At 46.1% G+C, this 20,728-nt stretch overlaps 1 protein-coding gene across 1 annotated transcript in view; it reads left to right on the forward strand.

Annotated features, from left to right (window-relative positions):
- Positions 1 to 20,728, forward strand: part of PCCA (propionyl-CoA carboxylase subunit alpha) — a 1,213,132-nt gene that overhangs the window by 44,389 nt on the left and 1,148,015 nt on the right. Inside the window, exon 2 of the mRNA XM_082247734.1 lies at positions 6,554 to 6,631. Coding sequence (XP_082103860.1) covers positions 6,554 to 6,631 — 78 coding nt within the window. The remainder of the gene's footprint in view (positions 1 to 6,553; positions 6,632 to 20,728) is intronic.

A 20,728-nucleotide genomic window follows, 5' to 3' on the forward strand; every position in this document is an offset into this window, starting at 1 on the left:
TTCAGCAGGGGTCTCCTCCGGTCCTCCCTGCCATTGAGCCAGAATTCGCATTCACCAGAATTAAAAAAAAAATGCTGGACAGCACGCTCCAAGCCTTGCTTTTTTAACTGGAACTTCCGGTTTGTGCAGGAAAAGCGGAGCATGCGCAGCGCGACCCGGAAGAGGGAAGCGAGTACAGAGGAGACGCTTGACCCGCATGGGGTTGGTAAGGCAGACTCTCCGGCCGAAAGAAGCCAGAAAGCTGCCAAAGACACGAAACCTGCCACAACCTGCTGCAACCCACCTCATGGAGAAGGAGGAGGGAAGGTCGGTTCAGGTGGCTGCAGGCAAGAGTAGATTGGAGCCCGTTAAGTGCCTTTTTTCTTTCTTTGGGGGCTGATACCAGTGTCAGGCTTTGTCCCTGGTAGTTCCCATTCTCTCCCCAGCAGGGCCTATAGCCAAGCTTCTATGGGGCAGGAAGAGTCATCTTGTGGTTATCTCCTCTTTTGCAGAATCCCCAGGTGGAACCCAGGAGGCCTCTGATAAAGCACCCCTTGTATCCGCTAGCACTAGCTCCTCCAAAAAAATGTGTTAATTGCGGGGAGAGACTGCCCATATGTCACACCAAGCCTTTTTGTTATAGGTGTATTAACAAACTGGCTTGTAAAGAGGCCCCAGGGTTGATGAAAGATTTGCTTAAGTCTTTGCAGCAGGAAATGCTAGCCACTATCCAGTCCTTCTGTAGCTTCCCCCCAGGCAACAGAGCAGGGTGAGCATAGCCCTAAAGAGGGCCATTCTCAGGAAAGTTTACTTTCCAAGGCAAGCCCATCTGCTTTTCTGCCTGGTTCGCAGGGTCTCCCCCCCTGCTCAAGCAAGGGAAGAGGAAGACCTAGGGAAAGCAGAAAGTCAGGCTAACTTTCAGCTTGGCTCTGGGGAGGAGATTGATGTGGATCTAGCTAGTGAGGCAGAGGAGACAAAATTGAACAGAAATCTGTTTGGTCTGGAAAATCTGGAGGTACTCCTTCAAGCTTTATATGATACAGAAGAAATCCCAGTACCCCCCAAGGAGACTTTGGCACAGGATAAGATGTATAAAGGACTGGTTAAAAACCAATCCAAGGTATTGCCTGTTCACCAATCCTTGAAAGATTTAATTCTTCAAGAATGGCACTTTCCTGAAAGAGGTTTGGTTAGACCAAAGACATGGAAAAGGAGATTCCCCTTTTAAGGAAGAAGAGGTGCAAAAATTCCTAGAGAGTCCAAAATTGGATGCTTCCCTGTCTCAAGTGACTAAGAGGTCTGACCTCTCCTTTGAGGACACAGGGAATAGCCGAGATGGCATGGGCCAAAAGTCAGAATCTCTCTTAACCCCTCCTGGACCGCCCGCCGCCTTTTTACTGACGTAGACCTATGTTGGTCGTGCGCAGGCAGCTAGGTGAAGCCGATGCATGGGGCAGGCGGCTCCGATTGCTGTTGACACCCGCAATCGCTCCCAGCTGAAAGAGAACGGTCAGCTGTTGTAAACACAGCTGACCGTTCTTCTCCCTGGAAAGTTTCCTTCTATAAAGGATCACAGGTCTCTATGATCATTTCGCAAGCCACGCCCCCCCACAGTTAGAATCGCTCCCCTAGGCTCACATTTAGCACCTCAATCACCCACAATGTTAACCCCTTCCCTGCCAGTGTCATTATTACAGTAACCGTGCATATTTTTAGCACTGATTACTGTAGTAATGTCACTGGTCCCCCCCAAAAGTGTCAAAAATGCCAGTTGGGGGTCAGATCTGTCCACTGCAATGTCGCGGTCCCGCTAAAAATCGCAGATCGCCACCATTACTAGTAAAAAATAAATAAATAAAAATGACATTTTTGAGAATGTTATATAGCAGAAAGTGAAAAATATATACATTTTTTTTTTTTTTTTTCCTGAATTGTCGTGTTTTTTTTTTTTTTTTTTTTTGTTTTATAGCGCAAAAAATAAAAATCGCACAGGTGATCAAATGCCACCAAGAGAAAGCTCCATTTGTGGGAAAAAAAAGGACATCAATTTTATTTGGGTACAGCGTCGCACGACCGCGCAATTGTCCGTTAAAGTAATGCAGTGCCGAATCACAAAATATGGCCTGGTCATTAAGGGGGAAAATCTTCCGGGTCCAGAAGTGGTTAAAGAAAGCCAGGGATGCCAACTCATCCACTATGGCTCCAGCACTGGCTGCAACCTGCGTGGCTAGGAATGCAGATTTCTGGATAAAAAGGCTTACAAAACACCTTTCACAGGGAAATAAGTCCCAGGACCTGCTGGATTCCCTTTCAGTTATAGGGAAAGCTGTCGCCTACTTTTACTTGTACAGTAATAGCCTCAGCTACGACCGGAGCTCTCCATTAATTCAGTTAGGAGAGCCATTTGGGTTAAAGCTTGGGAAGGCGACTTTACTTTAAAGGTGAAGCTCTGTAGGCTACCTTTTGAAGGGTCCTTACTGTTTGGCTCAGGCCTGGATGAAGTATTGTCTAGGTCCTCTGAAAAAGGGAAGAAATTTCCTAGCAAGCCCAAAAGGGAAAGATATAGGAAAATTTTCGTCGCCTCACAGGGGCAAAGTCAACAGAGAGCCAAAAAGGAACCCAATAAGAAGTGGGGCTTTGGTCGAGGTAGGCAAAGAAGTAATTTGCTCTCCCCCCCCCCCCCCCCCCTCTCCAAGCTTAAGCGCCAAAGATACTAAGTGACGCCAGAGTCAAAGTGGGGTCGGACTCTCATTTCATTTCCCAATGGGAGGAAATTTCTGTCAGTCCATATATTACCTCATTCAGGAAGGCTACCGCCTAGAATTTTCATCCATACCCCCATTGGAAGCTACTTTTAACTCATCCAAAGGATGTACTAAAAAGAATAGCCCACTTGTATGGGATTCAAGAACTGGCATACCAAATAGTGATCGTTCCTGCCCCAGAAAAATCAGCTTTTCCAAGGCTTTTACTCCCAGGTGTTCGTGGTACCCAAGCCCTCGGGAAAATACTGCCTTATCATAAACCTCAGAAATGTAAACCAGTTCCTAGAGCACAAGAGGTTTTCAATAGAGGGTATCTTTTCAACAGGTTTTTGTGGACTGTATAATGTGTTTGACTACTCTGGATCTCAGGGATGCCTACCTGCATGTTCCAATTTATCCAGAACACCAGGCCTTTCTGAGATTTGCGGTGGTCACCGAGGAAGGGACTGCACATTGGCAGTTCAGGGCACTCCCCTTTGGTCTAGCAGCCAGTCCAAGGATTTTTACCAAGATCCTGGCAGAGGAGGTGGCCTATCTTCATCTCCTGGCAATAGCTTTGCTTCCTTACCTTGACGATCTATTGATTTTTTGTCCGTCAGCAGACCAAGTGGGATTAAACACCCAGAAGGTGTTAACAGTCCTGCAAACGCTAGGCTGGTTGATCAGCATGGAAAAGTCATCCCAGGTTCAGACCTATTTAGGGTACCGCATAGACTCCCGAGTACAAAGTCTTTTCCTTCCAAGGGAAAAGGTGGGGAAGGTAGCTTCTTCAGTAAGAGGGTTGATGGTCGCCCTTTTGTGCTCCAGGAGAGAGAGAGATCCTAAGAGTTCTGGGGCTCATGTCAACCAGCATCCCAGCAGTAGCTTGGGCGCAGCTACACTCAAGAGACCTTCAATTCTTCCAAGTCCCTGGATGAAAGGGTAATCCTCACCCCTCAGGTAAAAACCTCCCTGAAGTGGTGGTCTATACCAAGCAATTTAGAAAAGGGCAGACCTTGGGCTCACTGGAGCCCTCTGAAGGTCACCACAGACTCAAGCACCTGGGGGTGGGGGGGCTCATCTAGAGGGAGCCCAAGCCCAGGGCATCTGGGACAAGAAAGTAGCCCAGGCCTCCTCCAACTTCGGAGAACTCAGAGCAGTTGGCGAAGCCCGAAGAGCCTCCAATTTCATTTCAGGCATGGAAATTCAGGTCTGCTCCGACAATGCCACAACAGTAGCTTACATGAATCACCAAGGGGGTACCTGGTCCAGACCCCTTTCGGTACTAGCCCAGGAAATCCTAGGCTGGGCCGAAGGAAGAGATCTCCCTGTCGGCCATTGATATAAAAGGGGAAAGCAACTGGGAAGCAGATTTCCTCAGTCACTATCCAATAAAACAAGAAGAATGGGAGCTAAATCTCAAGGGTTTTCAGACACTAGTCCAAAAATTTGGCTGCTCAGAAGTAGACCTATTTGCCAGCCTACAAAACAGAAAGGTAAAGAGATCCTTTTCCCTTTCACTAGAGAGGGATGTTGGGCCTGGATGCTCTAGCCCAGACATGGCAGTTTGAATTAGCCTATGCCTTTCACCCCCTAACTCTTATACCTCGAGTTTTACAGAAGCTCAGTTGTTCCCTGGGCCTTTGCCTTCTCCTGATTGCGCCTTGGTGGCCAAGGAGGGCGTGGCTTGTGACCCTGATAGCTTTATGGGTGGCACCTCCATGGAAGCTTCTGAACCTCCCAGACCTGCTATTGCAGGGACCAGTTTGGCACCCCAGGCCGGAATTCTTCCTGTTGACGGCCTGGTTAGTGAGTGCCAGATCCTTCGATTAAAGAGCTTCTCAGACAGAGTGATGGGCGCACTCCTGAGCAGGAAGCCAGTAACGAGGAAAATATACTTACGTTTGGAAAACATTTTGTACTTGGCGTAGACAGAAGCAAATTTCTTCCGCCTTTGTCCCCATGATTTTGGATTTCCTACAAGATGGGGTAGAGAAGGGTGTGGCGGTTAACACCCTTGGTTTACAAATAGCAGCTCTCTGTTTTTCTAGACACGAGACTTGCAAAAAAACCTTTAGTTAAAAGAATATTGATGGCCAGGGATAGCTACCATGTCACTAGAGACAGGTTCCCTCTTTGGGACCTGACTAGGGTTCTAGAGGGGTTATCTAGAAGCCCTTTTGAACCTATAGAAGAGGTTCCCTTTAGGTTTTTGTCCTTAAAACTAGCCTTCCTATTAGCTGTCACGACAGCCAGAAGGGTAGGGGACTTACAAGGTCTTTCAATTAAAGATTCATTTATGTTGATCTTCCCAGAAAGGATTATTCTCGGGCCAGATCCCCTACATTTGCCCAAGGAAGCATCTTCCTTTCACAGGAAGCTAGAAATAGTTTTACCATCCTTCTGCGATAATCCTAGGAATGAAAAGGAAATTAAATTTCATTGTTTAGATGTGAGGAGATGTCTTCTCACTTATTTACAGAGAACCAGGGAGTTTAGGAGATCTAATCACTTTTTGATCCTCTACTCTGGACCAAGGAAAGGACTGCAAGCGTCAAAGCCTTCAGTCTCTATGTGGATCAGGCAAGCCATTACCATGTTTTATGAGATTTTAGGTGTTCCTGCGTCAGCAAAGCTGAAAGCACATTCAACCAGAGCACTGGCAACTTCCTGGGAACAGATTCGCAGTGCAGCCATCTGGTCCAGCCAGTTTCTGAAGTACTACCGAGTGGGAGGTGCTGTCTCAGCAAGACCTAGCCTTTGGCCGAAAGGTACTACAGGCAGTGATCCCACCCTAAGGTAGGCCTGTGGTTACTTTATTATCCCCTCATGTGTGTATCACAAGCAGGAAATTCTCCCCTCTCCTGACCAGCTTTATGGGGATGCTGATTTCATTTTCCAGCTGGACTTGGCACCTGCTCACACTGCCAAAACAACCAATACCTGGTTTAATGATCATGGTATCACTGTGCTTGATTGGCCAGCAAACGCGCTTGACCTAAACCCCATAGAGAATCTGTGGGGTATTGTCAAGAGAAAGAGAGGCGAAGCCCCAGACCAAACAATGCAGATTAACTGAAGGCTGCTATCAAAGCAACCTGGGCTAGGGATAGACTGATATTGATTTTCCGGCCACCCTTCAGGCCGATAGCTAATATTAATTGCCGATATTCTGCACATTTTAAAGTTTTTTTTTTTTTTTTTTTAAATTTTGGTTTTATGTAATCTAATTTTATGTGATATTGAACTTTGGTTTTTCACTAGCTGTAAGCCATAATCCTCAAAATTAAAAGCAAGAAATGCTTGAAATAGATCACTTGATGTGTAACGCATCTATATAAAATATGATTTTCACTTTTTGAATTAAATTACTGAAATACATTAACTTTTTGGTGATATTCTAATGTTATGAGATGCAACTGTATTGCCAATTGTTTGACAACATTTAAACATTCAAATTTTATACTTTTAAGTGCCTCTAAAATCTAAACTTTTTATTTTTTTTTTTTTTATTTAACCCTAATGCATTCTCTGCATTTTACCTATTCAAGATAAAAAAAAAAAAAAAAAAAAACACCCAACGAACTGTTCACCCCACCCCACCCCACCCCTAATCACTTACCTGACTTCTCTCACCAATTCTGCGCTTTGCCGACAGCAGCACCGCTCTCTCCTCTCTTCTTTACAGGAGAGACTGAGAGGAGTGGGAGTCCTATGCTTTCTTTTTTTTTTTTTTTTTTTTTTTTTCTTTTAACTAAAAAAAAATGTAAAATTAATAAACCTTTTTATCATTTTTAATTCTAATCTTATTTTGGCTTATTTCTTTTCAGCATTCTGCGTCCTGGTCAAGATGTTGTTGGTTTGCATCACATGTCCAGTATTCAACTGCGTACAATACAGAGGAAAAGGTCAGTATTTTGTAATTTAATACTTCTATCTTATTTTGTTTTATATGTAGCAATATTTCCAGGCCTGAGGTGGGTCTGCCATCAGCACCGGTAACACTTCCAACGCGTTTAAGTTGCAAACCCAGGTGTGAGAACAATGACCATTCTGTCATCTTTGGTTTGTTTTGTTTTTATTGTATTTAGGGGAGGGGAGAAGGGAATGAGTGGGATACTCCTCTGGCTCTTCTAGGCTTAACTGGGACTTTGTACCAAAAAATGCTCACTAACGCTGTCTTGGTGCCAGCTTAATGCCGACCAGCGCTTCCTGACGCTTCAAATGCTGCTTGACTGAATTAGTGCTGGAACCTCGACTTTAACTTGTTTGTTAGTGTAGGAACTCCAGGACTGTAGAACTCTTGACTCCTGATACTCGGTTTAGCTGGCAGATTTTGGGGTGGACGCGGGCCCTCTCTCTGGGATGGTCAGACCCTCACACTCCAGGGTTCCCTCTGTCCTGTTGTGACCCCCCCCCCATCCTCTCCACCCCCCCCTCCCACGTGGGGGACTGTTTGAGCCTGGGGCCTAGTGCACCCTGCTTGAAGCGACTTCTAGGGTGATTTTTGTTCATCCTAGCGCCTAGTGTTTCCTGTGCCTTTCACCTTGTGGGCATCTGTGCTCCAGGTTGCAAGTTGGCTACCTGGTCATCTGTTCACACCTTTACCACATTTTAGAAGGTGGATGCATTGGCATCTGCAGATGCCTCTTTTCGGCCACAAGGTTTTTTGCTGACTGCTGTTTTGGAGGGCTTTTGGCCTTCCCTGAGGGTGTTTACTGTTTTTCAGATGGGCCTCATCTTTTGTGCTGATGTGTCCTATGTTGCCTGTTTGGCTATGTTTGGCCTTGGGGATTTGTTTTTTTCTGCTGTTCCCACCCCTCATGTTATGGCGCTGCTTTGGGACGTCCCTACTGATATGTATCAGAGATAACTGCGTCCGTCAGTGAACGATAGAGAAAACTGGATTTTTTACTGTAAAATCCTTTTCTCTTAAGTTCATTGACGTACGCAGTACCCGCCCCTCTATTTTGAGTTGGGTTGGTGTTACTTTTCTGACACTGCTTTGATACAAAACTGGCATCCTATGCAGGAAGAGAGAGGGTAGCCAGAACTTTTTTCTGCCTAGTGTCCTACTCCTGTAGGGGGCAGTATTACCCTACTGATATGAGTCAGAGAGAACTGCGTCCGTCAATGAACTTAAAAGAAAAGGATTTTACAGTAAGTCAAAAATACAGTTTTCTCTTACGTCCTCCGACAGTCGCCGCCACTTCATAATCTTCACTAATGGGGTAATTGACCTTTGCTCCGCAGGAGTAGCTAGGCAACAAGATTTGTTAATATCAAAGCTTTTAGCATATCACACCCGTAGGGGGTGGTCCCCTCAGTCAATACCTCCCTGCTTCCTGCATTCTCAACTCAGTTTCTAATGCCTAGCTTAGGAGTAGCTGGCTGATCCTGTGCTGGGGCTTTCAGTCTCAGCCTTCTATCCTCTTTTTGATTTTATTTGGAGTATTTTTCTCTTTCTTTTACTTAGCTGTTCTTTTTCTCAGCATTAGTTTAATTTCTTCGAATGAAGATGATCATCTCAGTATTTGCAGATGATACTAAACTAGGCATGCCAATATCTTCTATGCAGGATGTGGAAACCTTGCAAGCAGACCTGAACAAAATAACGGGGTGGGCAACTACATGGCAGATGAGATTTAATGTAGAAAATGTAAAGTAATGCACTTGGGGGCCAGAAACCAGAAAGCAAGCTACTCACTAGGGGGGGAACCTCTGGGTGAGTCTAGGATGGAAAAGGACTTGGGGGTACTGGTAGACAACAAGCTTGGCAGTGGCATGCAATGCCAAGCCGCCGCAAGCAAAGCCAACAGATTACTGGGATGTATAAAAAAGGGGATTCACTCCAGAAATAAAGAGATTATTCTCCCACTCTACAAGACTCTGGTCCGGCCACATCTGGAGTATGCTGTCCAGTTCTGGGCACCGGTCCTCAGGAAGGATGTGCTGGAATTGGAGAAAGTCCAGAGAAGGGCAACAAAAATAATTCGGGGAATGGAGGACATCAGCTATGAGGAAAGACTACAAACACTGAACCTTTTCTCTCTGGAGAAAAGACGATTGAGGGGGGATATGATATCAATGTACAAATACTGTACTGGTGACCCGAGCATAAGGAACAAACTATTCAGAGAAAGGAGATACAATAAGACACGTGGCCACTCACTAAAACTAGAGCAAAGGCGGTTTAACATTAAAGTGCGTAAGGGGTTCTTCACTGTAAGAGCAGTAAGGATGTGGAATTCTCTTCCACAAGCAGTCATTTCAGCAGGGAGCATCGATAGTTTCAAAAAACTATTAGATGGACACCTTAAAGACCACAACATACAGGGGTATACAATGTACGGTTAAAAGCAAACACACACACGCATCATAGGTTGAACTGGATGGACTGATGTCTTTTTTCCACCTTACTATGTAACTATGCAGAGCTGGGTCTCGGACTGGCCACCCTGGATCCCAGGGTTCAAGGCCAGGGGCTTCCCAGCCTGCCATCGAGCGTTCAGCTCCGGTTTCCCTGGCATATTGAACGACCCATCCCTGTTCGCTGCAGGGATGCTGTCTGTGAGGTGGCTACCTCACCGGACGCCATTTGCGGTTTCGCACCGCAGTTCCACTGCGTCCTGACTGCGACACTCCCTGTCCTCAGGGCAGCGGTTTGGTCGCTGGAGAAGGCTCCCCACGCCGGACTGGTAAGTCCATCCGGACTGGTAAGTGCAATTCTATGTGGGGACCTGTCTGTTTTGGGTGTCAGTCTGTGACTGTGTGACCCTGCATGTCTGTGTATCTGCTGAGCTCCCTGTCAGATTCCTGTGTGGAATAGCTGCCTTTCAGTGGGCTGCGGGGGGGGGGGGGGGCTCTCCCGCTCTGCTATGTGAGAGTATGGGGCAGACTGGGTTTGGACATGCTGTGCGGCGGCCGCTACTGCGTCCCGCCATTTTTTTGCGGCAAAATTATGGTGACTGGCCCTGTGTGGTACGGCGCGGTGTTTTGGCGCCAAACGCCGCCATTTTGGAGGCGATCGATCATACAGCCACATGTCGGTGCCATTTTCTCATTGCCTAAAATGCCTCAGCCGAGCGGCCATGTTTGTGTAGCCTGCATAGGCTTTATAGGGCGGTCAGTCATTGCATCACTTCCTTTTGCTCTGGAACAGCGATCGGTGGCAGCAGCCTGTGTGGTCTCTCCAGGTTTTTACCTTTACTTTTTCCTGTAATTCCTTGCTCAGTGTCCTTATCCCTGTGGGGGTCGGTACATACAGTAGTGTGCGGTGGGCTACGCTCGCCGCGGTCTTAAAGGGGCAGTCCTCCTTTTTCAATTATTGCTGGGGCATGGATTCTCAGGATTGCAAGTTTCCTCCCACCTTGGTGGGGGGCCAAGGGGCTGCTGCATCCCCCGAGGGGGCTGATCTGGCTGTACCTTCATATGGGCTGTCCATTTGAAAGCCGCAGGGCTTCTAAATGAACTACGAGAGCGCTCATCTGCACCCTCTCAGTTCATTCAGGTCCACAAGCCATCAGCTTTTCTGCAACTGGTGACTTCTTGCTGACCCTATTCTGACTGGGTTGAATGAAAAAAATTACCTGATCTCCCCATCCACACATTCAAGCTTCTGAGTTTTTTTTTTTTTTTTTTTAATTTTGACAACGGGAAGACTTCCCAGACTTCAGAATACACTGATTAGTGCTGCCAGCTATAGCCGGAAGGACTAATCGATTGGGAAAACCCCAAAGTCTGGTTGACCGTCTGTTAAATGGTCATGCTGAAAACCAATCTGTGTATTCTGATGGGGGTTAAGGGCGGAGAAATCTTCCGCTGTTAGAATACAATAGAACAGAGAGAATGTGGACGAGCTGGTACGCTCCTGCACATTCTCTGGGAGTGCCCTTCCATAACTGGATTCTGGAAATCGATTTTCCGGAAAATAGCATCATGTACGGGGATTCTAATACCCCCAAAGGTAGAACTTGCAGTGCTAAATATTGGTATTGACAATTATCCCCCTCAGCATAGAGAAGTCGTTGCATATATACTCCTGGCATCTAGAACACTCATACTAAGAAAGTGGAGATCCACGGACATCCCAAACCTCTCAGAAGTTGTTTCCCTGGTCAATAACAATCTTCAATCTGAAAAAGCCTTAGCCATTAACTCTCTCACATACAATACATTTCAACAATCCTGGTCTATTTGGCGTCATGCTTGATACAGTAATCCCCCGCTACATCGCGGTTCAGTTTTTGCGGTCCCGGTAATTCGCGGTTTTGTTTGTAATGTTATTTTACTATATAAATCATTAAAAATGAAAGATTTTTGTGTTTTTCATAGCTCTTGCTCTGTCTCTAAGTATCTTTTATGTGTTTAAATGAGTTTCTATTGTTTTTAAAAGTGTGTTTAAAGACCTTAAAATGCTTCTACACGTACAGTGACAGTAAAAAAATCATGCCTACAATGCATTTTAATAGGGTTTTTCTATTTCGCGGAATTTCACTTTTCGCGGCTGGGTCCGGAACGTAACCCCCGCAATGGAGGGGGGTTTACTGTACCTCTATTACAAATCTGCAATCTCTCTAAGGCACCAAAGTCAGTGTTTCTTTGGGTATTGGTGCTAAAAGGGAAAACAGACAGTCAGATGGTATAGCATATGGTGGCATAATAAGTGTCCTTTACTGGTATAATGATGTTTTTCACTCATTGATATTCATTATACAAATGTTTACTAGATATACAGTGGGTACGGAAAGTATTCAGCCCCCCTTAAATTTTTCACTCTTTGTTATATTGCAGCCATTTGCTAAAATCATTTAAGTTCATTCTTCTTCCTCATGAATGTACACATAGCACTCCATACTGACAGAAAAAACACAGAATTGTTGACATTGTTGCAGATTTATTAAAAAAGAAAAACTGAAATATCACATGGTCCTAAGTATTCAGACCCTTTGCTGTGACACTCATATATTTAACTCAGGTGCTTTCCATTTCTTCTGATCATCCTTGAGATGGTTCTACACCTTCATTTGAGTCCAGCTGTGTTTGATTATACTGATTGGACTTGATTAGGAAAGCCACACACCTGTCTATATAAGACCTTCCAGATCACAATGCATGTCAGAGCAAATGAGAATCATGAGGTCAAAGGAACTGCCTGAAGAGCTCAGAGACAGAATTGTGGCAAGGCACAGATCTGGCCAAGGTTACAAAAAGATTTCTGCTGCACTTAAGGTTCCTAAGAGCACAGTGGCCTCCATAATCCTCAAATGGAAGACGTTTGGGACAACCAGAACCCTTCCTAGAGCTGGCCGTCCGGCCAAACTGAGCTATCGGGGGAGAAGAGCCTTGGTGAGAGAGGTAAAGAAGAACCCAAAGATCACTGTGGCTGAGCTCCAGAGATGCAGTCGGGAGATGGGAGAAAGTTGTAGAAAGTCAACCATCACTGCAGCCCTCCACCAGTCGGGGCTTTATGGCAGAGTGGCCCGACGGAAGCCTCTCCTCAGTGTAAGACGCATGAAAGCCCGCATGGAGTTTGCTAAAAAACACCTGAAGGACTCCAAGATGGTGAGAAATAAGATTCTCTGGTCTGATGAGACCAAAATAGAACTTTTTGGCCTTAATTCTAAGCGGTATGCGTGGAGAAAACCAGGCACTGCTCATCACCTGTCCAATACAGTCCCAACAGTGAAGCATGGTGGTGGCAGCATCATGCTGTGGGGGTGTTTTTCAGCTGCAGGGACAGGACGACTGGTTGCAATCGAGGGAAAGATGAATGCGGCCAAGTACAGGGATATCCTGGACATAAACCTTCTCCAGAGTGCTCTGTACCTCAGACTGGGCCGAAGGTCTACCTTCCAACAAGACAATGACCCTAAGCACACAGCTAAAATAACGAAGGAGTGGCTTCACAACAACTCCGTGACTGCTCTTGAATGGCCCAGCCAGAGCCCTGACTTAAACCCAATTGAGCATCTCTGGAGAGACCTAAAAATGTCTGTCCACCAACGTTTACCATCCAACCTGACAGAACTGGAGAGGATCTGCAAGGAGGAATGGCAGAGGATCCCCAAATCCAGGTGTGAAAGACTTGTTGCATCTTTCCCAAAAAGACTCCTGGCTGTATTAGATCAAAAGGGGGCTTCTACTAAATACTGAGCAAAGGGTCTGAATACTTAGGACCATGCGATATTTCAGTTTTTCTTTTTTAATAAATCTGCAACAATGTCAACAATTCTGTGTTTTTCTGTCAGTATGGGGTGCTATGTGTACATTCATGAGGAAGAAGAATGAACTTAAATGATTTTAGCAAATGGCTGCAATATAACAAAGAGTGAAAAATTTAAGGGGGTCTGAATACTTTCCGTACCCACTGTATTTACCTCAATGTGCCTTATTGGTCTTGGACTACATGCTGTTGCTGTTATTACATTGCCTATTGTTTACTTTACCCTTGTTGTTAACTTTATGATTTTCACGAAAACTCAATAAAAAATTAATTGTTGGAAAAAAAAAAGAATACAATAGAACAGCGAGAGAGATCCCTGCCTCAACATAAGGGACATTACTTATTGTTCGATATTTCCCTTGCGCTGCTGACTTCTGGATTCCTCATTCATTGATTCCTCATTCATTCATTCATCCATCCATCTTTCATTCATTCATCCATCATCATCCTTATCCTCCTGATCTACGAGGGTTTGTAAAACTGAGAGGCAATCGTAGAGAGTGCCTGATAATGCCCACCTCTTACACTTAGCTTTTTCATTCATTCATAATGCAGCTTCTATGAATGAAACCTTAATCCAGTAGCCACCAGCAGAAGGGATACATTAGAATAGTAGAAAGTAGTCCTTGTGTTAATTGTTGGCTTTACATATTCATTCAAAAAAGTAAAATATTTTAATGTCGGTTGTAGAACACAGTTTATTTTTCAACAAACTTAAAAGCGGAGTTCCGGGCACAGATCTTATTTTTTGATGAACATACCCCCCCGGACAGTCAGGGCTAGCACATTCCACAATGGCTAGCCTCTGATCTGTCCCGGTTCGCACTTACCTGCAAGAAGAAATACTTACTTTGAAAATTTCTTCCACAGCGTTTCCATCTCTCTTGTGGGCAGCTGAAGCCGGCGCGGTCCTCTTCGGTGTCTTCTTCCGCGTCTTCTTCTCCCAGAATGCGCCGCACCGGCCCCTCTCACTTCCGTTGCGGCGCCGCATTCCTAAACCGCTTCTGGGCATGCCCAGAAGCTGTTTAGCAGGGGAATGCGGCTTCGCCCGGAAGTGACGTGCGGGGTCGGTGCCATCGCATTGATTCCTGGGAGCGATGACGTTCAGCTCCCAGGAATCATAGCGAGGCACGAAGTGACGGGGTGAGCCTCGGCGCTGGAGGAGGAAGTACCCTGAGGTGAGTATTTACGATCTTCGATTACAAGGTGAGTGTACAAAAAAAAAATATAACTATCCAATTCCTTTTCAGGTTATGTGTAGCTAGCGGAGGGGCACAAAAAAAAATACAGATTATGTGCCCGGAACTCCGCTTTAAATTTCATCACGATCATAAACACATTAGCATTTTGTCTGTGAAATGTAGAAATGAGAGAGCATAATTCTGGTGTTTTTAATTCATACAGAAACCATAATGTATTCTATTCACATTTATTTGCAGTTAGAACAAATATTTCCTTTCCTAGTGTTGTCCCCTTCGTTTCATGTTCAGATACTTAGATCTGTGTTTGTATAGTGTCAAAAGTATTAGCATACAATAACAATCTATGCAAGTTGCTTTGGCTACAGGAAGTCTGGTTTAAAGATATCTTTCAAAGGCTGTTAAGAATGGAGAAACATTGGTTGGGATCGTAAATTGAGCCAAGCCGTTTCCTAACAACACCCAAGCTCAGACCTTTTTAGAAGGGAATTTTCTTTGAAGGTTTCACTGGTTACTATGCCTCTTTTATGTTGTATTCTATTGTGGAACATGTAAAAATGAAAACACTGAAGACATTGGAAGACTAGTGTATCTTGACTTGAATAACTAATAGTGATTGTGAGCTGCAATTTAGGGAGATGCTTCTCTCTCTCTCTCTCTCTCTCTCTCTCTCTCTCTCTCTCTCTCTCTCTCTCTCTCTCTCTCTCTCTCTCTCTCTCTCTCTCTCTCTCTCTCTCTCTCTCTCTCTCTCTCTCTCTCTATCTCATATATATATATATATATATATATATATATATATATATATATATATATATATATATATATATATATATATATTATGGAGGTCAAGATCTTCGCTTTGACAACACTAAGCTCACGTTGTTCTCGGGTTACTCGCCGGAGGTGCAGCGTAAACGACGCCTCTTCACAGACATCTGGAAGCGGCTGCGAGACAAGGTATTTAAATACAGCCTCCTCTACAACAGCAGACTCCGGGTGATCGACAATGACCGTACCCGCTTCTTCGACACTCCGGAGGAGGCGGTCGCCTGGCTGGATGTTCGTTATTCGCACACTTTCCGCTGGATGTCCCTCCTGCACGGCCTCGCCATCGCCGATATTGCTGCAAGTATACGGCATGGCCCCCCTCTCCTGTTGTCTACCCTCTTCCAGTCCTCTATGTACTGGTTTTGCCACATCCTTTCTCCTCTTCCTTCGTGCCTTGCCATTTCGCTTACCTGACTTGACTCTCCTCCCATCTTCCCCTTGTGCCTTTTACTGCCCCCAGCTGTCAGCTTAACCTGTTGGATACCCGCTACCTCGGAACAGATCCCCAAGTGCCTTATTGTTCCTCCTGTTGGTCCTTGGACTCTTTCTTTGCCCGGACTGCCTTCCTGACCCCCCCCCCCCCAGAATTTGGAATGGTGGCTGTTGCCACCAGACTCCGGTAGTAGCGGTCGGCATGCAGGCTCCGCTACTAGTGCTCCAGTTTTTTGTTTGTTTTTGGGTATAGACCTTTCCCTGGCCTCCCCTGTGTCTTTTGGGGTACCCAGGGGATGGTAGGGCGAGCTCTTTTTGCTTTGGGTGTTTGCTACTCTTTTATATATGTATACTCTGTTGTTTTTTCTCTTGTGTTTGCTCGACTGTTTGGTGCAAGGATTTCATACTCTCTGGCCTTACGCCTGCCATTGCAGGCCTGTATTTCTCACTTTGTAATGGCGTCACATAACCCCCACCTGCTTCTCTGTAGCCCAGGCGCCTGACCTGGGCTACAGAGAAGCAGCACTGGACTGTTGCTCAGTGGTCCAAAGTACTTTTTTCGGATGAAAGCAAATTTTGCATGTCATTCAGAAATCAAGGTGCCAGAGTCTGGAGGAAGACTGGGGAGAGGGAAATGCCAAAATGCCTGAAGTCCAGTGTCAAGTACCCACAGTCAGCTTCAGTCAGCTGCTGGTGTTGGTCCACTGTGTTTTATCAAGGGCAGGGTCAATGCAGCTAGCTATCAGGAGATTTTGGAGCACTTCATGCTTCCATCTGCTGAAAAGCTTTATGGAGATGAAGATTTCATTTTTCAGCACGACCTGGCACCTGCTCACAGTGCCAAAACCACTGGTAAATGGTTTACTGACCATGGTATTACTGTGCTCAATTGGCCTGCCAACTCACCTGACCTGAACCCCATAGAGAATCTGTGGGATGTTGTGAAGAGAGAGTTGAGAGACGCAAGACCCAACACTCTGGATGAGCTCAAGGCCGCTATCGAAGCATCCTGGGCTTCCATAACACCTCAGCAGTGCCACAGGCTGATTGCCTCCATGCCACGCCGCATTGAAGCAGTCATTTCTGCAAAAGGATTCCCAACCAAGTATTGAGTTCATAACTGAACATAATTTTTTTGAAGGTTGACTTTTTTTGTATTAACACTTTTCTTTTATTGGTCGGATGAAATATGCTAATTTTTTGAGATAGGAATTTTGGGTTTTCATGAGCTGTATGCCAAAATCATCAATATTAAAACAATGAAAGGCTTGCACTACTTGAGTTGTGTGTAATGAATCTAAAATATATGAAAGTTTGTTTATCATTACATTACAGAAAATAATGAACTTTATCACAATATGCTAATTTTTTGAGAAGGACCTGTAGCTTCTGTACAATGAGTCTGTTGCACCAGTTGTTGTTGTTCTTGTTTTTATATCAATAAAAATATTTAAAAAAAAGGCAAAACGTTTATCCTAATTGTACAGTACAGGACACATTATTCATACAGGATGGGTCATGGCTCTCTGCACATTCAGGTGATTGGACACCAGCAAGCTTTTGAGGACACCTCCCCGGTAACCCTATCCCGCATAAGCCCTTTTTCTCTAGCGCTCATCGACAGACGTAGTCCTCGGTGATACACCACCTTCGGGTTATGTTACCTCCGCAGGAGCAGGACTAGACAGGAAATTAAAAAGCTCTGGCCACACCCTAGGGGCAGTCCCAGAGGGTATATCCTCTCTCTCTCTGCCTCAGCAAATCAGTTATTTTCTGTCTAGTTAGGAGTAAGGACCTAGACACCTTGCTGGGATCTTAGGTCCTGGCAAGAATTTTTTCTTAAAGGATTTTTTTAGACAGCTTTTTCTCCAGTGTTCCTGTGAGATCTTCAAGCAAGAAAGCTGAACTGGGCGACGGGCTGGATGTTGAGATCCGGTGGTCACCCCAGTTCAGCCTACGAGCGCGTGCAGGCCATAGCTCCGCGCTGGGTCGGCCGCGACAAAGTCCCATTAAAAGGACTGAACCCGCGAGTTAAACGTCTCGCTGAAACGCCAAAGACCATGAGTCACGGCGTTCGTATCGGTCGACAGCCCTCCCGCCCCGGTGGAGAGGGGTACTGTCAGGAGTTGGTGCCCGCCTGGTTCCGGTATGGTGAGTAGTATGTTCCCCCTTTCCCCCTGACGGGTTTTGTGGTGAACGCGGGCCCCTCTCTGTATGGTAAGAAAGAGTCCTTTCTATCCTATAACATGTCACAGATCCTCCTACTTTGAGTGTGATTTTTTGTGTACAAAAAGCCAGGAGGCTTGGTTTGGGAGCTAACAATCTATTGTATACATGTTTAAAAGATGTAATCTGTGGCATTCTGGGAATCTTATGGGTTAAGTATAAGCTACCTACCAGTCAGAAGCCACGGACATGTAGACTGCCTTCCAAATCAGATCTCCAGCTATTAGCAGGCCTCCCGAACGGCCATGCGGTCCGCCAGGGCCGATACCGCCAACCACGCCATATCCCCAGGCAGAGACAGTGTTGTGTGCCCTGCAGCACACCGCCATTCAGCAGGCCGCCGCCATTTTTTCTTGCAGGATCGCACGAGCCGCCATTTTGGCGTAGCCTCGTGTCTCCAGCATGGGGGCGGCCATGTTTGAGGTGATCCTACACCTCGTGGAGCTTGGGGGAGGCGCCGGAAGGCGTGCAGAGGGGCGGAGCCGCCTCCTTTCTTCCTGGGCAGCCAGCCAAAAGACTTCCTGTTTGTCAAGACAGCGCTGTAAGCTGTTGCAGTTTAACTCTGAGCATCAAGTGGTGAGCCTGGGGGTCTATCTCTCTCTCTCTCTCGATCGATAGCTAGCAGGTAACACTAAGGGGCTTTTTTGTGGCGCTGGGGGTCAGAAAAGAGAAAAAAAAAAAAAAAAAAAAAAAGTTTTTTTCTTTACTTTTGAATTATATTATCCAGGAAGTAACTGGAGTTATCATGGACCCTGCCACACATATTCCCCCACCTGTTTCCCTCGAGGGGGCCTCGGGACCCGCCGGTGCACAGAGTATAGAGTCATTTACAGCAATTTTGGAGTCTATGGTGGCTCGGGTGGAGGCGGCCTGTCAGGGACGGGGGTCAAGGAAGCGACCCCCGCCTACCCCTATACCATCTGACACCTCTGACTCAGATTCAGAGATGGTCACGGCAGTTGCAGGTTCCTCTGCAAGGGTTGCTATCCCAGGTAAAGCCCCCTCAGAAAGTGAGGAGGACGCTTCTTCTCTTGCTATTATTCAGGAAGAAGCATTGGTGGACGCACTAGTTGTGGCAGTGCAAGAAACCTTAAAACTTGAGGCTTTACCGGCAGAGGCAACTGAAACAGAGATGCCTTTTGGTACTAATAAGCCCATCAAGACGGCGAAGGCTTTTCCTGTACCTAAATGTTTTGGTAATCAGATTAAAGGAGAATGGGAGCATTCTAAGCGTACCTTTTACTATTTCCAAGCGTATTGCTAGACGCTATCCGTTTTGAAGAATCCATCATTAAGAAATGGACGGTACCACCAATCGTGGATCCGCCTATTTCCAGGCTGAATAAAGCCACGGTTATTCCAGTGGAGGACACTTCGTCCTTTAAGGATCCGGTGGATCGAAAAAGATAGAAGCAGAGTCCCGCACTATCTTTTCTCTGATAGGGTCAGCATTTAGACCAGTAATCGTTATTGGTCTAGTTTCCCAGACACTTACGGAATGGGCGAAAATGGTACGCCAAGATCTTAGGGGAAAAGATATTCCCCAGGAGACATCTGATTTGATGGAACAGATCATACAAGGGCTACGGTTTATCTGTGACGCAGCCTTGGACACTACTCCCCTATTAGGGCATGCATCTAAGTTAGCAGTGATCCTCAGACGTGTGCTGTGGTTAAAATGCTGGTCAGCTGACCTAGGTTCCAAAAAGACCTTGACCAATCTCCCTTTTCAGGGGAATCGTCTATTTGGAGCCAACCTAGATGAAATCATTAAGGATGCCACTGGGGGCAAGAGCACTTTTTTGCCACAGGCTGCAAAAGCTAAGGGACCTCGCAACAAGCGAGGACCTTTCTTTACCGCCCATAAAGGGCGCCCGGCTGGTACTAGCGGGAAAGGCAAGACTCCTCCAGGAGGGTTCAAGAAGGGCTGGTCGGACAAGCAGAGGACCAACCCAGCCAAACCCGAAGTAAAGGAGTACACAGCCTGAAGGTGCGCCCCCACCCGGTTTCAGGGTGGGGGGACGTTTTCACCGGTATTCAGGACATTAGATCGAGCATCAACCACTACTACCGGTGCGATTCTTCCCTTCCAACATTTAAGTACCACAGGAAGCGGTAGTTACCGTTCCCTGAAAAGATCTTTTCCTTTACCTTTTCCTAAGATTAGTCCCGATACCTCACAGGAATCGGATCTGGTTGACCAGATAGGCCAAGTAGCCTCTAGTCGGGTGACTTCGGTCCCTGAGGTTCAACCAGAAAAGATCACCTTTCCTGATAACTATCAGGTATCTGATAAATGTGTGGGAACAGAAAACGACCAGACTTTCTCGGATGGTCGGGGCCAGATAGCTCTAGGGACGCCTGGTTCAGATCCAATCAGCGCCAGTGGTCCTAGAAATTCTAGGCTGGCCTCCTCAAGCCGGCCTGGCCGACTTGGACATGTTAGTCGCAGACGTTCCGTGGGAACTTCGTCTCAGGGAGTGTCTGTGGTCTCAAGGACCAATTTACCTTCGTGCTTTACAGTCGCTGGTTTTAATGGCCTGGCCATTGAGACCCAAGTACTGAAGGACAGAGGTTTGTCTACTTCAGTCATTCCTACCCTTATTAAAGCAAGGAAAGCGACTTCCAGCAAAGTCTATTATCACACATGGAAGACTTATATTGCGTGGTGCGAATCTTTAGGATTTCCTCCACGTACCTATTCGGTGACTCGAATATTGGCCTTTTTGCAACAAGGGGTTGAGCAGAAGCTAGCCTTGAGCACCATCAAGGGTCAAGTTTCAGCATTAGCAATCTTCTTTCAGAAGCCTTTAGCTACCAAATCCTTGGTGCGGAATTTCATCCAGGGGGTGCGGCACCTGGCTCCTCCAGTCCGCGCGCCCTTACCGCCCTGGGATCTTAATTTGGTTTTGTCGGTTCTACAGAAACCTCCCTTTGAAAACATCAGGGAGATTCCCTTGCTTACTCTATCCCAGAAGGTGGCCTTCTTGGTGGCTATTACTTCTGCTCGCAGGGTGTCAGAACTGGCTGCATTATCATGCCAGTCACCATACCTAGTGATTCATAGGGATAAGGTAGTACTTCATCCTAAGCCA

Source organism: Pelophylax lessonae, assembly GCF_965119305.1.
Source record: "Pelophylax lessonae genome assembly, chromosome: 2".
In the NCBI taxonomy this organism is placed as follows: Eukaryota; Metazoa; Chordata; class Amphibia; order Anura; family Ranidae; genus Pelophylax; species Pelophylax lessonae.